Source organism: Chlorocebus sabaeus, chromosome 24 (genome assembly GCF_047675955.1).
Source record: "Chlorocebus sabaeus isolate Y175 chromosome 24, mChlSab1.0.hap1, whole genome shotgun sequence".
NCBI classification, from domain to species: Eukaryota; Metazoa; Chordata; class Mammalia; order Primates; family Cercopithecidae; genus Chlorocebus; species Chlorocebus sabaeus.
In genome coordinates this window covers 43,153,707-43,171,566 of record NC_132927.1, presented here as the reverse complement: position 1 = coordinate 43,171,566, position 17,860 = coordinate 43,153,707, and the positions used below count along the sequence as shown (strand labels likewise).

The 17,860-nt window shown below is 35.7% G+C and overlaps 1 protein-coding gene across 3 annotated transcripts in view; it reads right to left on the bottom strand.

Annotated features, from left to right (window-relative positions):
• GPHN (gephyrin) overlaps positions 1-17,860 on the bottom strand; it is a 740,280-nt gene that overhangs the window by 418,811 nt on the left and 303,609 nt on the right. For all 3 annotated transcript variants that reach the window (XM_007987015.3, XM_073011087.1, XM_073011088.1), the window contains exon 3: positions 300-357. In XM_007987015.3, the coding sequence (XP_007985206.1) occupies positions 300-357 (58 nt within the window). The remainder of the gene's footprint in view (positions 1-299; positions 358-17,860) is intronic.

Sequence of the window (17,860 nt, the reverse complement as noted above, 5' to 3'; positions counted from 1 at the left end):
ACCCATTATGCACACCAATGCTTATATACAATGTTTTCATATGTAGATTTTTAATGAACTGCACAGGAAAGGGCTCCTTTTTGATTCTCCTAATATTTTAGTCAGAAATTCATTGCAAATAGCAGATAAGTCTGATGGTGATTATCTGATACATATAAATTTTTAATTCAACAATGATAACTTAGAATTAAATAATATTCTAGCATAGCCAAAGATCAATGGCATAAAGAAAAACAATTCTTCCCCACCCCTCACCAAGATGCTAGGTCTTTGTAGAGGTGAAAAACGCCATACTATACCTTGATTTCTTCTATTTCGTCTGGTACTATCTTGTATGCTGATATAGTCCCACCCAACCTGAAATTAGAAGAAGAAAATATTCTCAAAACCAGCAATAGTGTTTTAAAAGTATAAAAAATTTCTGCCATTACCATCAGAATGCTACCAATAACTCTCAGTATTCACCCCAACCACCATGGAGGAAAAACAAACATTTTGTGCATACATTTTCCATGTATTAGTTTAAAAGAGGTAGATAATGAATGACTACCAAAAGAGAAAATATTGTTGATTTTTACCCATAACTAAACTCCTCTTATTGATGACTTTAATAATGCTGAAACTGTCACTTTTACTGCTGTATTCTGTCACAGCTAACATGCATCAGGAACTGACAGCAAACATGTTTGACTTTTTTAAGAAAGAAATCATAGCTTTTTACTTTTTATAGTAGCTTTAGGTTTACAGAAAGATAGAGCAGAAGAGCATTCACATATTCCCGCCCTCCCTTCTCCATGACTTTGTTTCCCTTGTTATTAACATCTTGCATTAGTGTGGTACATGTGCTACAACTGGTGAACGAACATTGATTTTGCTCCTTTTTTCAAGTAATTTGAACCGGGAGTCAGAGAGATGTGTGTGCCCAGCACTGTCCAAGGGGAAGAGATGAGAATTTGGGAGTTACAGATAATTTAATCCTTAAAGACAGTGATGCCATTATATGTCATATTCACCTGTTTGAAATATTTTTTAGAAAGCAACTAAGCTTCATATAAGATCATGTGCTAGGTATGTATCATATATTATCTAATTTAATCCTTGCAATTCTCTCTATTATAAAAATGGGGAAATTGAGAAAGAACATTCAGTAATTTTTCTTAAGCAACTGAAGGAACTAGCAAATGAATGAGTTGAGATGTACAAAAGTGTAAAATATACACCAGATTTTGAATACTTAGTATGAAAAACAGAATAATTTTAATATATTGACTACATGTTAAAATAACATTTTATACATATTGGGTTAAATATATTATTAAAGTTATTTTCATCTGTTTCTTTTCACTTTTTAAAATGTGGCTACTTAGAAACTTTAAAATTACATACAGGGTTGTGGCCCCCATTACATCTCTATCAGGTACTCTAGGCTAATACACTCCAAATTACCTAATTGCCTTTGTTCTAATTCAGTGCTTACCAAGGAACCTTCTGATTACTTATCTAAGCTTGTAAGCACCTCAGTAACAAAAAAAGAAGTATCATACGTAAGAGACTTATGTATTATGGACCCTTTAGGATATCTCCTCTCCCAAATGTAAAATAATAAATACCATTCTGGTTTCCATTAAAAAAAAAAATCCAACCAAATGATTTGTATTAAATATGCATTAAAACTCTTTAATATTTATTACCACTTATTCTTACTAAAGAAACTAGTGTTCAAATCTTTTTTTTTTTTTTTTGAGACAGAGTCTCACTATGTCACCAGCGTGATCTCGGCTCACTGCAACCCCGCCTCCCAGGTTCAAGCGATTCTTCTGCCTCAGCCTCCCGAGTAGCCGGGATTACAAGCATGCGCCACCACGCCAGCTAATTTTTGTATTTTTAGTAGAGACAGGGTTTCACCATGTTGGCCAGGATGGTCTTGATCTCCTGACCTCGTGATGCCCCCGCCTCAGCCTCCCAAAGTGCGTATCCAAATCTTGATTTGAGAATTATTTCTTACACTTAAAATACCATGATTAAATGGTGGAAACACAAATGAATTTTAACTTAATTCACTTCATATGAGGTATACCAGTAATGTAACAAACAAGATCATAGTAAGATAGCTATATGATCAAGTGGCTAAATAATGGAGGAAACTTGGAGGAATTCCATATTATGCTGAACATAGAAATGAGAAAGAAGATGAAAGCTGAGGTAAAAACCAGAAAAAATCCTAGAATATAGAAACAATCTAGAAAAAAACTAATAGAAACAAGTGAGACACATACATTATTAAAAACATCTGTTCACTAATAAACCTACTTCAGCCCATCATTTCTTTCCATTACCTGACTATAACCAAAATAAGGAAAACTTTACCAACTAGTAGTTTTTACCTTTGAACTGATTTCTGAAAATGACATTTCTATTTTCATGACTTCATTAAACACAGATAGTTTAATATGCTATCAGTATTGCACAGTTACTGCACTGAGGCCCAGATAATAACTCACTCCAAATTTTATGTTCTTCTATTATATTACACTGTCCTTCTCATTGTTGAAGAAAGAATTCACTCTGGCGTAAAATATAGTCCTATTTTACTCTAGTCAATATATAAAAATAGTATTATATTGGCAGTGATAGTGGTAGTAATAGTTGAAATACTACACATAAATATATATATATATATATATTTTTTTTTTTGAGACAGAGTCTTTCTCTGTTGCCCAGGGTGGAGTGCAGTGGTGCGATCTCAGCTCACTGCAACCTCCGCCTCCCGGGTTCAAGCGATTCTCCTGCCTCAGTCTCCTGAGTAGCTGGGACTACAGGCACATGCCACCACACCTGACTAATTTTTATATTTTTAGTAGAGACGAGGTTTCACCATGTTGGCCAAGATGGTCTCATCTCCTGACCTCGTGACCCACCTGCCTTGGCCTCCCAAAGTGCTGGGATTACAGGCAGGAGCCATCACGTCCAGCTGCATTTTGACCATTTTAAAGTGTGCAATTCCGTGGCATTAAATACATTCACAGTATTGTATATCATTACTATTTCCAAAACGTTTGCATCACTCAAAACAGAAACTGTAAACATTAAGCAGTAATTCTTCATTTACCTCTCACCCCAGCTCCTGGTAACCTCTAATCTACTTTCTGTTTCTGCGAATTTGCCTGTTCTAGACACGTCACGTAAGTAGAATCAGACAACATTTGTCCTATTGTGTCTGGCTTATATCATTAAGCATAATGTTTTCAAAATTCTTTCATGTTGTAACATGTAGCAGAACTTTATTCCCTTTTATGGCTGAATAATACTTCATTACATATGCACACTACATTTTATTTATCCATTCAGCTGTTAATGGATGCTTGGATTGTTTCCATCTTTTGGCTATTATGAATGATGTTATGATGAATACGGGCATATAAGTGTCTGTTTGAGTCCCTCTTTTTAAGTTTTTGGGGAATATACCTAGGAGGTAGAGTTGCTTCGTCATTCTATGTCTAGCTTTCTGAGAAACCACCAAGTTGTTTTTCACAGTGGCTGTATTATATATTCCTATGAGCAATATATGAGGGTCCAATTTCCACATCCTTGTCAAAGTTGTTATTTTCATTATTTTTTAATGGCCATCCTAGTGGGTGTGAAGTAGCCTCTCATTGTGGCTTGAATTTGCATTTCTCTAATGACTAGTAATGCTGAGGATCTTTTTATCTTTTACTGGCCATTTGTGTTATCTTTGGATAACAAGTCCTCTACCCATTTAAAATTTTTTTTTTTGTAGTTGTTGAGTTGTTCAAGTTCTTTACATATTCTGAATTTTAAACTCTTATCAGATATATGGTTTTAAAATATTTCTCCCATTCTATAGGTTGTCTTTTCACTTTCTTGATAATGTTGTTTGATGCACAAAACTTAAATTCTGACGAAGTCTACTTCATCTATTTTTTTCTTTTGTTGCTCATGTTATTGGTGTCATATATACAAATCCACTGCCAAACCCAAGGCAATAAAGATTTATCCCTGTTTTCTTCAAAGAGTTTTATGGTTTTAGCTCTTGTATTTAGGTCATTAATCCATTTAGAGTTCATTTTTCTATATGGTGTGAGGTATGGTTTCAAGTTATTTATTTTCCATGTTAAAATTTGGTTGTCGAGGAAATTTCCTTTCTCAAAGCTATGGTCACAGCTTTGACTTGGCACCCTTGTCAAAATTCAATTGGCCACAGATGCATGGGTTCATTTCTATATCATCAGTTGTATTCCATTGGTCTATAGGTCTTTATGTCAATACCATGCTGTCTTGATTACTCTAAGCTTTGAAGCTGGGAAGTGTGAGTGTGCCAATATTGTCCTTTTTCAAAACTGTCTTGACTACTTGGGACACCTTGAAATTTTAGGGACCTTATAGAAATTTTAGGTTTGGCTTTTCCATTTCTGAAAAAAAAAATGACTACTAGAATATTGATAGGAACTATATTGAGTCTGTAGATAACTTTGGGTAGTACTGACATTTTTAAAATATTAACTTGGTCAGGCATGGTGGCTCATGCCTGTAATCCCAGCACTTTGGGAGGTCGAGGCGGATAGATCACGAGGACAGGAGATAGAGACCATCCTGGCTAACAGGGTGAAAACTGTGTCTCTACTAAAAATAAAAAAAATTAGCTGGGTGTGGTGGCGGGCGCCTGTATTCCCAGCTACTCGGGAGGCTGAGGCAGGAGAATGGCGTGAACTTGGGAGGCAGAGCTTGCAGTGAGCCAAGATGGCGCCACTGCACTCCAGCCTGGGCAACAGAGCGAGACTCCGTCTCAAAAAACAAACAAAAAAACAACCCTTTCATTCCATAAACATGAGATACTTTTCCACTTATTTAGGTCTTCTTTAATTTCCTTCAGCAATATTTTGTAATTTTCAATGTCTTTCACCTCCTTGGTTAAATTTATTTCAAGGGATTTTAAATGGAATAGTTTTTATTTCCAGTTTGGATTTATTGCTGGTATATAGAAACACAAATGATTTTTGTGTACTCAGCTTGTATCCTGCAACTTTGCTGAACTCATTTATTAGCTCTAGTAGCTTTCTTGTGATAAAAAACGTTTTATATGTAGCAGCATGTTATCTGTGAACAGACATAGTTTTACTTCTTCCTTTCCAATGTAGATGCCTTTTTTTCTTTGTCTGCCTGTTCTGACTAGAACCTGCAGTACAATGGTGAACAGCAATAGTGAAAACAAGAACATCTGCCTTGTTCCTGATATAAGGAGAAAACCTTTTTCTCATCACTGAGTATAATGATGTTAGCTGTGGGCTTTTCATAGATGCCTACTTATCATGTTAAGGAAATTCCCTTCTTTTCTTGGTGTTCTACATGTTTTTACCATAGAAGTGTGTTGTTGGATTTTTGTTAAGTTTTTTGTTTGTCAAATAAGATGATCATGTTTTTTTGTTTTCATTCATTCTATTAACATAGTATATTACAGTAATTGATTTTCTTATGTTGAACCACTCTTGCATTCCTGGTATATTCCTAATTGGTCATAGTATATAATTCTTTTAATATGCTGTTGCATTCCGTTTGCTAGTGTTTTCGCATCTATATTCACAAGGGATACTGATATGTAATTTTCCTTTCTTGTGATGTGTTAATCTGGCTTTGGTAGCAAAGTAATGCTGGCCTCACAGAATAAGGAAGCATTCTCTCCTCTTACATGTTTCAGAAGAGTTTAGGACAGACTGGTGTTAATTCTTTTGGGTAATTCATTGGTTTCTAAGAATTTGTCCATTTCATCTAAATTATCTAATTTGTTGGCATACAACTGTACATAGTACTCTCTTATAATCCTTTTTATTTCTGTAAGGTCAGTAGTAATGTTCCCACTTTAATTTCTGATTTTAGTGTTTGATCTTCTCAATTTTTCCCTAAGTCAACCTGGCTAACAGTTTGTCAATTTTGACGATCTTTTCTTTTCTTTTCTTTTTCTGAGAGGAGTCTCGCTGTGTTGCCCAGGGTGGAGTGTAGTGGTACGATCTCAGCACTGTAACCACCACCTCCTAGGTTCAAGTGATTCTCCTACCTCAGCCTCCCAAGTAGCTGGGATTACAGGCGCCTGCCACCATGCCTGGCTAATTTTTGCAGTTTTAGTGGAGATGGGGTTTCACCATGTTGTCCAGGTTGGTCTCGAACTCCTGACCTCAGGTGATCCACCAACCTTGGCCTCCCAAAGTGCTGGGGTTACAGGCATGAGCCACAGTGCCTGGCTGGTGATCTTTTCAAAGAAACAAGTTTTGATTTCTGTTACTCCTTGTTGTTTTTTGATTATTTCAACTCTAATCTTTATTGCCTTCTTTTGTTTCATTACGGCCTTCTAATGTGTTTAGCTATTTTCTTTTATGTTTTCTTCTAGTGAATCATTTTGACTCCCTTTTAATTTCCTTTCGTCTATATCTTTTAGATATTTTCTTTGTGATTATCATGGGGAAGAAATATATTTAACATTCTGAATTTATAACAATCTAGTTTGAATTGATACCAACTTAACTTCAATATCATACAACATCCCTGCTCCTACATAGCTCCATCTGCTAGTTTGGGTTTATTTTCTCTTCTTTTTCTAGTTCATCAAGGTATAAGGTTAAGGTAATTTAAGATGCTTCTACCTTTTTAATGCAATTTTCCCCTGAGCACTGCTTTCATCACATTCCATAAGTTCTCACATGTTGTGTTTTTGTTTTCATTTGCCTCAAGGTATTTTTGAATTATACTTGTGATTTCTTCTTTAAACCACTGGTTATTTAAGAGTTTAATTTATCCATATTGTAAATTTTCTAATTTCTAATTCTTTTTTTTGTTTTGGTTGAGTTTTAGATTTATTCTTTTGTGGTCAGAGACCATACTTTGTAAGATTTCAATCTTTTTAAATGTATTGAGAGGTTTTGTATATGTGTGTGTATGTGGGCTAATGTTACCATTTATCCTGTAGAATGTTCCATGCCTTCTTTTGTGTATTATCAGCAATTGCAAAATAAAACATGAATACATGTGGCTCTCCTAACTTACTCTATTAAATGTCATAATACATTTATTACCTTAATATGAGTTCCTTTAATATATTTTCAATTTTACTACTTTTCTGAATGACATATCATTATAATCAAAATTAATAAATATGTAGATAGTGATTACTGCCATTAAGAAACTATTCCAGAAAAAATGCTTGGTCCATGTTCATTTAAGAATAGTAATGTTGGTTAGGAATGGTGGCTCATGCCTGTAATCCCAGAATTTTGGGAGGCCAAGGTGGGCGGATCACAAGGTCAGGAGACAGAGACCATCTTGGCCAACATGGTGAAACCCTGTCTCTACTAAAATACAAAAAAATTAGCCAGATACAGTGACGTGTGCCTGTAATCGCAGCTACTTGGGAAGCTGAAGCAGGGGAATCGCTTGAACCCGGGCGGCAGAGGCTGCAGTGAGTTGAAATTGCGCCACTGCCCTCCAGCCTGGTGACAGAGCAAGACTCTGTCTCAAAAAAAAAAAAAAGTAATATTTAAAGGTAATTCAGGGTAGCTCAGAAATATTTTCATTTTCTGCCCCCATTGAAATCTGCTTTTCCTCTAGTTTACCCCAATTTTTTATGGTAAATAATCATGTCAAAAATATGGAAATATTGGATGCATTCTTTTTTCTCAGTTCCTACAGCAATTAGTGACTAAGTCACTTATCTGGAAACACATTTTAATAATATCCTCATCACAGATGTTCAAGTCTAATCCTTCTAAAATATAATTTTTCAACATGCCACACCTTTAAGTAATGCATAATACCTTAACAAGTTAAATTTCCCTCATAAACCTCATTCGTGGTTCTATCTCATCTCATTATTTCACAGTCCTTTTATGTTCTAGCAATGATCAATTAGTAATTTCATAAATGTATCCATTTCTTAAACATATGTCTTCATATTACCCTTGTCCTAAATGTTCTTCTCCAGCCCACAAACTCCTAACCATCTTTCAGGATTCAATAAAACTTTCAGAAGACTTATCTGAGCTCTAGAAGCAGAGATAAGCACTTTCTCTGCTGATTGAATAGTGCCTCACTCATATCTAAATTACAGTGTTTGTCCCATTATTGCAATATTTCCTTAGAGATCTACATCCTCCATTAGATTATAAAGGTACATATAATATTTTAGTTACCTTTGCATTTCTGGCACATAGTGAGTACTCAAAGCTTGGCAAATTAACAAATGTTTGGTGTATTAATGAATCATGCCAAAGGAGTTAAACATGAGAATTTTCACCAAGATTTCAGGAAATCCTTTGCCTAAAAGAAGCAGTATGTTTAATAATCTTCATCCTAAATTTTTGTCATATACCACATGATATACATTGATTTCTTTTATAAAATAATTCATAGATGTCTTTTTTTGGGCAGTGTTTTACTGTTAAAGCTTTCACTTTGACTGAAGAAGCAAGCATGTGTTTAGTGATTTCCATAAGAAGCCAAAATATTGATTTACACATTAAAGTTTAATGAATTAGTCTTGCTTAGAACAGAATGTTCTAAAAATATCACTGTATTTGGCTTAATTCCTGCCAGAAATCATTTTAACTAAGATTAACTAACATTATATTAATTTTTTCCCCCAGGAAGATCCTGTTGTCTGAATGATGCCAAGGATTTCAACCTCATTAACCTGTTTCTATTAAATATAAAGCCAAAACAACTAGCCTTACTTAACATACATGTAAAATCAATTAATTCTATAAATGATTATTTGTAGTGCTTTCTATGCTTAAAGTCCTGTGGTAGAACATAAAGCCCTAGTTTCTAGTTCTAATTTTTAAAATCTAACATTGTTATAAGAAATTATATATCCTAGCAATATGGTTTATCACTGGTTTATTTTAAAATATGCAATATTAAGAAAACAAATAATAAAGTTATAAAATCAAGAAATGGAGAATATCTAATTCAATGATATGTCTGTTACTGATTTATTTTAATAATTCAGCAATTATTTCTTTCTCACAGTACTTTTTGACTGAGTTACTCATTTATTTATTTTAAATTTATTTTTATTTATTTATATTTTTGAGACAGAATCTCGCTTTGTCACCCAGGCCTGAGTGCAGTGGTGCAATCTCGGCTCACTGCAAGCTCCACCTCCTGGGTTCACGCCATTCTCCTGCCTCAGCAGCCTGAGTATCTGGGAATACAGACGCCCGCGAGCACGCTCGGCTAATTTTTTTATTTTTTGTAGAGATGAGGTTTCACCGTGTTAGCCAGGATGTTCTCAATCAAAAAATAACAGATGCTAGTGAGGTTTCAGAGAAAAAGGAACACTTATACACTGTTGGTGGGAGTATAAACTAATTCAAGCATTGTGGAAAGCAGCGTGGCAATTCCTCGAAGAGTTGAAACAGAACTCTCATTTGATCTAGCAATCCCACTACTGGGTATATACCCAAAGAAATATAAATCGTTATATCATAAAGACACATGCAATGTATATGTTCATCACAGCACTATCCACAATAGCAAAGACACAGAATCAACCTAAATGCTCATCAATGGTAGACTAAAGAAAATGTGGATATACACATACACCATGAAATACTATGCAGCCACAAAAAAGAACAAGATAACGTCCTTTGCAGGGACTTGGATGGAGCTGGAGGCCACTATCCTAAGTGAACTAATGCAAGAACAGAAAACCAAATACCACATGTTCTAATTTATAAGCAGGAGCTAAATGATGAGAACACATGAACACATAGAGGGGAACAACACACGCCGGGGTCTATTGGAGGGTGGAGTGCGGGAGAAGGGAGAGGATCAGGAAAAATAACTAATGGGTACTAGGCTTAATACCTGGGTGACAACATAATCTATACAACAAACCCCTATGACATGACTTTACCTATACAACAAACATGCACATGTACCCTTGAACATAAAATAAAAGTTTAAAAAGGTAACATAATTTTTAAAAATGCTACATATGATCAAATATTTAAAAATATTTTTAAAAACTATACCAGATGAGATCCTGACTAACACACACTTTAAGAAGTGAAAGAATAATTAGAATTAACATTTGCTATATTTCATAGATGATTGGTAATTATTGTAAGTACTCTGGCATTATCTATATGCTTCACTGTCTTGAGACAGAATCACACCTCTTCAGCCTCATGTCCCAGTATTACAATCGTCCCTTATTCCACTTCAGTATACTTACTAAAGTTTCAACAAATCAAAGTCACAAATAGCTGACCAAAGATGCAAACTTTTACACATATCCACATTTTTCTACACACTGTCTAAAATGCTCTTCTCTAATGATCCTAGCAGACAAATATATATACATATATATATATACTTGTATATTATTTATCTTTTAAAATCTAGATGACTAGTCAATTACCTTGAGGAGTTGTTTCAGATGTTCATCTTCTATTCCCTTAATGAATCCTTCACCCACGAATGCTTAGAAATAAACTCGTATATTCTACCTTTATTGTGTACCTATTTCTATGGTTGTACTGTATAACTCTGGACTATAATGTCTTGTTCTTTTGCAAAGTTGTTCTATCCATTATTGAAAGTGGGGTACTGAAGCCCCCAACTATTATTGTTCAATTGTCTGTTAGTCCCTTTAATTCTGCCAGGTTTTGCTTAATATATTTTGAAACTCTGTTTTTGGGTACATGTATGTTTGTAATTGTCATGTATCCCTAATGGATTGATCCTTTTATCATTATAAAAAGTCCCGCTTTCAAACTCACTGCTCATATAGCTCTTTTCCTACAGAATATTGAAAAGTCAGGAATAGTGTCAGCTACTCATTTCTGTGTTCCAAAACTTGGCTTAGTGTTTAGAATAAAGTAGGTACAAAATAAAATTTTTAAAAATCAGTTATAGTTTTCAGTAACTTAGAAGAGAGATTATCTTCTCTATAATTTTCTGGTAATCTATTCTAATTTCTCATGCTATACACTTCTTTTCCATTAGGATATAATTTTAAAAATCCCTCATTTTGCAATTTATATTGATGTTATTTTGCTCTGTCTTGCATGTATATACCAAACAGATGGCCACACTCCTCTCCATATATACCAACTCTGTATACTAGCTGGTTAGATCATTACTCAGTTTTATCTTTAGTAACTTAAAAATTCCCAGTTACTTTAATCTTTTCTTATAAATTTGATTTTCTAAATCTTTGTATATTTTTGTAGTTTTCCTCTGAGTTAACTCCAAATTCCTCAAATAGATTCATATATTTATGAATAGTTTTCATTTGTGTACTCTTATTTATATTTTTTAAACTTTTATTGGCAATTTGTAAAACACTATTCATTATGACTATTAGATCTTTTCCTGATATGTGCAAGTATTCTCTTCTTTAGTCTGTTTAGTCAGTCCCACACACACTACTGATAATTGCAATTATTTAATAATCCTTTGAGCACCCACTACATACAAACATTGTTATATGTTGCTGAGAATCAGTGATATAATTTATTATAAATGTATGCTATTTAACTGTGGCTTGAACATGATTGATAATTGACAACTCTTCTGATTATCTCTGAAGTTGGCTCACACATCTTCTGGCATGAGTAGCAACTATTCTGTTTGTTCTGAAAGCAATTACTCTATGTATTCTGATAGCAATTCCAAATTTCCATATTCCCCCCAAGCTTATAACACATACCTGTATCAGATAAATTTGCCCTCTGTCTTACTAAGAAGACAGAAGTTACTGATAAAACACTTTCTACTTCTCTAGGCGCAATCCCAGAATTTTTCACTATTTTCACTTTATTTTCCCTCTTTTCTTTTTCTTTTTTCTTTTTTCTTTTTTTTTTCTGTTCAAAAAGTGAGTCTGCAATAGAACAAATAGAAAGGATGATAATCTCTCTAGTACTCCTTGGCAGCCTGGATTAGAAATTGAAAAAGTACCGGGGAAATATATAAAGGGCTAGTGACTAGCAATTTAAAAATTAAAGAAATTCAGGGGAAAGACAGCCCATTGTCCTTCCTTAGAAGTCCTAGGGAGCCTCTTCCCATTAGAAGTCTGAGAGGACTAACTAAGGGAATTATAGATTCAAGTCTTTATAGCCTTATACACTTACTACAGAGAGTGAATAAGATGAGTAGAAATGCGTAATAGGCATCTTGAAAGATTATAAATAAATCTTTTCTTTCATATTACTTTTCTTTTTGAACACATAGTTTGAAAAATTAAAAGCTTATATGAAGTCACTGTACTTATAAAGACAAAGGTGGAATTTGAGGAGAGGATTAGGACCAAGGAAGTTGAGAAGCTAACTATATTGAAAGCCATCAACAGGGATGCTAATTTTTGTTTTTTTTTTTTAAATGAGGGGGAAATAATGGACTTAGGAAAGAAAACTACAGTTGCTAAAATCTCTGCTCTAAAAAGACTGGAAGCAGTGGCAAGATTAATGAAATTTTTTCTTTGTTTTGCAGCAGCTTGATTATAGTATGCCTTGCTTTGTGTGTGTTTGCACATAAGTGTGTGTATATATACATATACAAACACATGTGTATATAAAATTTATCTTGTTTCCTAAATTTTTGCTTTGATGTCTTCAATTTTACAAAATTCTCAATCAGTATTTTTTCAAATATTGTTTCTATATCAGTCTGTCTATCCATACTCCTCTCGGGAATATTGCACAAATGTCAGTCATTTTTACCATGTGCCATACGTATGTTAGGTTCCTTTGGTTTTACCTATCATTTTTCTGTGGGCATTTCAATGTGGCTCTTTTCTAATGAACTGTCTGTTCATTTACTCTGTTTTTCTGAGTCTAGTGTTTCATTTGACATATCTTAATGCAATGAGTAACTAGTAAGTATCTAAAACTATAGTTTTTCTCCTTTATTTCAGTATTTTGCCTTCACTCCTAAAGTGTAGTCCTTCTAGTGTTCCAACTAAGTTTACCAAGGCCCTTCTGCCTTGGCAGGGCTTAAAATTCAGCCTTTTTTCTCAGTCGCATGCAGCTGCTGAAATTTCTGCTAACTTGTTCAGACACTCAAATTCTGTTTATTGATGAATTTCCTGGAATTTCAACTTGTACATATAGACATGCATCTTAAGAGTTGGCTAAACTTAGCTAATGACAGAAAGACTGCCATTTTCCACGTGGACTCCAGTCTTCCATACTAGGAACTGAAAAGTGCTCTCTGGGAAAAAGTTAGGGTAAATGTGGAGTTAACTTCCAGTGCTTCTATTCTGTTCTCTCAAGAACCATTATCCCTTAAGTTCTACTTAAAATGGTTGTTCTCCAATTCCTTCAAACAATTGTTTTATCTATTCTAGCTAGTTTTCGTAGAAGCTACTCCACCACAGGTGGAAATGGAGTCTCTAATCAATTCCTGAATGAGAAAGATTGAAATGAAGAACTAGTATGTACCAGATGAAGTTAATTATCTAGATATATATTTCATTCTAAATAGATGACTGTACGTAGATAATAAATTATACAGCTTTTCCATCATAGTGTACATTCAGTCATTCTTTTTTTTTCTGTTTCAGGAGTACATGTGCAGGTCTGTCATATAGGTAAATTGTGTGTCATGGGAGTTTGGTGTACTGGTTAGTTCATCACCCAGGTAATATGCAGAGTACCCAATAGGTAGATTTTCGTTCCACTCCCTCCTCCCACCCTCTACCCTCAAGTAGGCCCCACTGTCTGTTGCTCCCGTCTTTGTATCCATGTGTACTCCATGTTTTCCACTTTTAAGTGAGAACATATGATATTTGGTTTTCTGTTCCTGCATTAGTTCACTTAAGATAATACCCTCTGGCTCCAATGGCTGCTGCAAAAGACATGCTCTCATTCCTTTATCCAGTCTCCCACTGATGGGCATTTAGGTTGATTCCATGTCTTTGTTATTGTGAAAAGTACTGAAATGAATATACATATACACGTGTGTTTATGGCAGAGGAATTTATATTCTTTGGTTATATATCCAATAATGGGATTGCTGGGTAAAATAGTAATTCTGTTTTAAGTTCTTTCAAAAATTGCCACACTGCTTTCCAAAATGGGCAAATTAATTTACACTACCATCAACAGTGGATAACTGTTCACTTTTCTGTGCAACCTTGTCAGTACCTGTTCTTTTTTGACTTGACATACCCTCTCACATCAGAAAGAATGGGAGGTGGTCAATCAAGGTTCCCCCTTCTGTTCTTTTTTTCTCAAGTATAACCAACAGATTTCTAAAAGATTAACAGTAGTTCTGACATTATTTTTCATTTTTTTATTTTTTCACTATCTGGATATATAGTAGTTCAGGTTGATAGTATTTTTTAACTCATTTAAAGCACCTAAGTGCATACATGCTCAACTATTAAACATGATTATCTTATTTTTTAAAATAATAATGACTGTCCTCACAGGAGGGCAAAAGAAAAAAGCTTTTAAAAAGTCAAGTAATTCTTTAATTTTTATTATATTTTAAACTTAGGATACTAAGGTACAATAAGTAATTATATTATCTTTATATTTTAAACTTGTACTATTATTTCTATAAAAGTGATGTATTGAATTTTCTTAATGCTATATAGCTACAGAAGTTACTGTCTATATTTTTCCTTCAGCTTTTTAAAAGTCTCAATCCATTCTGTGCTTAACTTTTTAGACCTGTTTCAAGTTTGCACCACTTCTCCGGATTTATCTCAGAATACTGTGTGAAAGTTAAAAGCACAGAATCTCGAGTCAGTTTACCTATTTCAGAATCTCAGCCCTGACCTGGCACTTATTTGTGTGTAAGTTTAGGCAAGTTTTCTTAATTCCTCTTGCATCAGTTTCCTGATCAGTAAAATGATTTAAAAAAAAAAACCTGGTGGGGGGGCGTGGGGCGCCCAAGATGGCTGAATAGGAACAGTTCCAGCCTCCAGCTCCCAGCATTTCCAACTGATGTACTGGGTTCATCTCACTGGGGCATGCTGGACAGTGGGTGCAGGACAGTGGGTACAGGACAGTGGTTGCAGCCCAACGAGCCAGAGCCCACGCAGGGCAAGGCATCACCTCAACCTGGAAGCGAAGGGGAAAGGGAATTCCTTTTCCTAGCCGAGGGAAAGTATGACACACAACACTTGGAAAATTGAGTCACTCCCACCCTAATACTGCGCTTTACCAAGGGTCTTAGCAAAAGGCACACCAGGAGATTATATCCTGTGCCTGTCTTGGAAGGTCCCACGCTCATGGAGCCTCCCTCATTGCTAGCACAGCAGTCTGAGATCTAACTGCAAGGAGTTAGATCTTGCAGCTCGAGGAGGGGCGCCCACCATAGCTGAGGCTTAAGTAGGTAAACAAAGTTGCCTGGAAGCTCAAACTGGGTGGAGCCCACTGCAGCTCAAGGAGGCCTGCCTGCCTGCCTCTGTAGACTCCACCTCTGGGCACAGGGCATAGCTCAACAAAAAACAGCAGAAACCTCTGCAGATGTAAATATCCCTGTCTAATACTTTGAAGAGAGCAGTGGTTCTCCTAGCATGGAGGTTCAGATCTGAAAACGGACAGACTGCCTACTCAAGTGGATCGCTGACCCCTGAGTAGCCTAACTGGGAGACATACCCCACTAGGTGCAGACTAACACCTCACACCTCTCACAGCTGGCTACACCTCTGAGACAAAGCTTCCAGAGCAAGAATCTGACAGCAACACTTCCTGTTCAGCAATATTCTATCTTGTGCAGGCTCTACTGCTGATACCCAGGATCACAGGGTCTGGAGTGGACCTCAAGCAAACCCCAACAGACCTGCAGCTGAGGGTCCTAACTGTTAGAAGGAAAACTAACAAACAGAAAGGACACCCACACCAAAACCCCATCAGTACGTCACCATCATCAAAGACCAAGGTACATAAACCACAAAGATGGGGAAAAAGCAGTGCAGAAAAGCTCGATATTAAAAAAATGAGAGTGCATCTCCCCCTCCAAAGGAATGCAGCTCATCACTAGCAACCGAATCCAGATGGACAGAGAAACACTTTGACAAGTTGAGAGAAGAAGGCTTCAGTCGATCAAACTTCTCAGAGCTAAAGGAGGAACTATGTACCCAGCGCAAAGAAACTAAAAACCTTGAAAAAAAGAATGGAAGAATGGATAACTAGAATAATCAATGCAGAGAAGTCCATAAACAAACTGATAGAGATGAAAACCATGACATGAGAACTACGTGAAAAATGCACAAGCTTCTGTAACCGACTCGATCAACTGGAAGAAAAAGTATCAGTGATTGAAGATCAAATGAATGAAATGAAGCGAGAAGAGAAGTGTAGAGAAAAAAGAGTAAAAAGAAATGAACAAAGCCTCCAAGAAATATGGGATTATGTCAAAAGACCAAATCTACGTCTGATTGGGGTGCCTGAAAGTGACGGGGAGAATGGAACCAAGGTGGAAACCACTCTGCAGGATATCAAAAAGGAGCACTTCCCCAACCTAGCAAGGCAGGTCAATATTCCAATTCAGGAAATACAGAGAATGCTGCAAAGATACTCCTCGAGAAGAGCAACTCAAAGACATATAATTGTCAGATTCACCAAAGTTGAAATGAAGGAAAAAATGTTAATTAAGGGCAGCCAGAGAGAAAGTTCCGGTTTTCTACAAGCCAGGAAAGTGGGGGCCAATATTCAACATTCATAAAGAATTTTCGACGCAGAATTTAACATCCAGCCAGCTAAGTTTCATAAGAGAAGGAGAAATAAAATCCTTTACAGACAAGCAAATGTTGAGAGATTTTGTCACCACCAGGCCTGCCCTACAAGAGATCCTGAAGGAAGCACTAAACATGAAAAGAAACAACTGATACCAGTCATTGCAAAAACATGCCAAAATATAAAGACCATCGAAGCTAGGAAGAAACTGCATCAACTAACTAGCAAAATAACCACCTAATATCATAATGACAGGATCAAATTCACATATAACAATATTAACCTTAAATGTAAATGGGCTAAATGGTCCAATGAAAAGACACAGACTGGCAAATTGGACCCATCTAGACCCATCAGTTTGCTGTATTCAGGAGACCCATCTCACATGCAGACACACATAGGCTCAAAACAAAAGAATGGAGGAAGAACTACCAAGAAAATGGAAAACAAAAAAAGGCAGGGGTTGCAATCCCAGTCTCTGATAAAACAGACTTTAAACCAAAAAAGATCAAAAGAGACAAAGAAGGCCATTACATAATGGTAAAGGGATCAATTCAACAAGAAGAGCTAACTATCCTAAATATATATGCACCCAATACAGGAGCACCCAGATTCATAAAGCAAGTCCTTAGAGACTTACAAAGAGACTTAGGTTCCCACACAATAATAATGGGAGACTTTAACACCCCACTGTCAACATTAGACAGATCAACGAGATACAAAGTTAACAAGGATATGCAGGAATTGAACTCAACTCTACACCAAGCGGACCTAACAGACATCTACAGAACTCTCCACCCCAAATCAACAGAATATACATTCTTCTCAGCATCACATCGCACTTATTCTAAAATTGACCACATAGTTGGAAGTAAAGCACTCCTCAGCAAATGTAAAAGAACAGAAATTATAACAAACTGTCTCTCTGACTACAATGCAATCAAACAAGAACTCAGGACTAAGGAACCCAATCAAAACCGCTCAAACTACATGGAAACTGAACAACCTGCTCCTGAATGACTACTGGCTACATAACGAAATGAAGGCAGAAAAAAAGATGTTCTTTGAAACCAATGAGAACAAAGATACAACATACCAGAATCTCTGGTACACATTTAAAGCAGTGTGTAGAGGGCAATTTATAGCACTAAATGCCCACA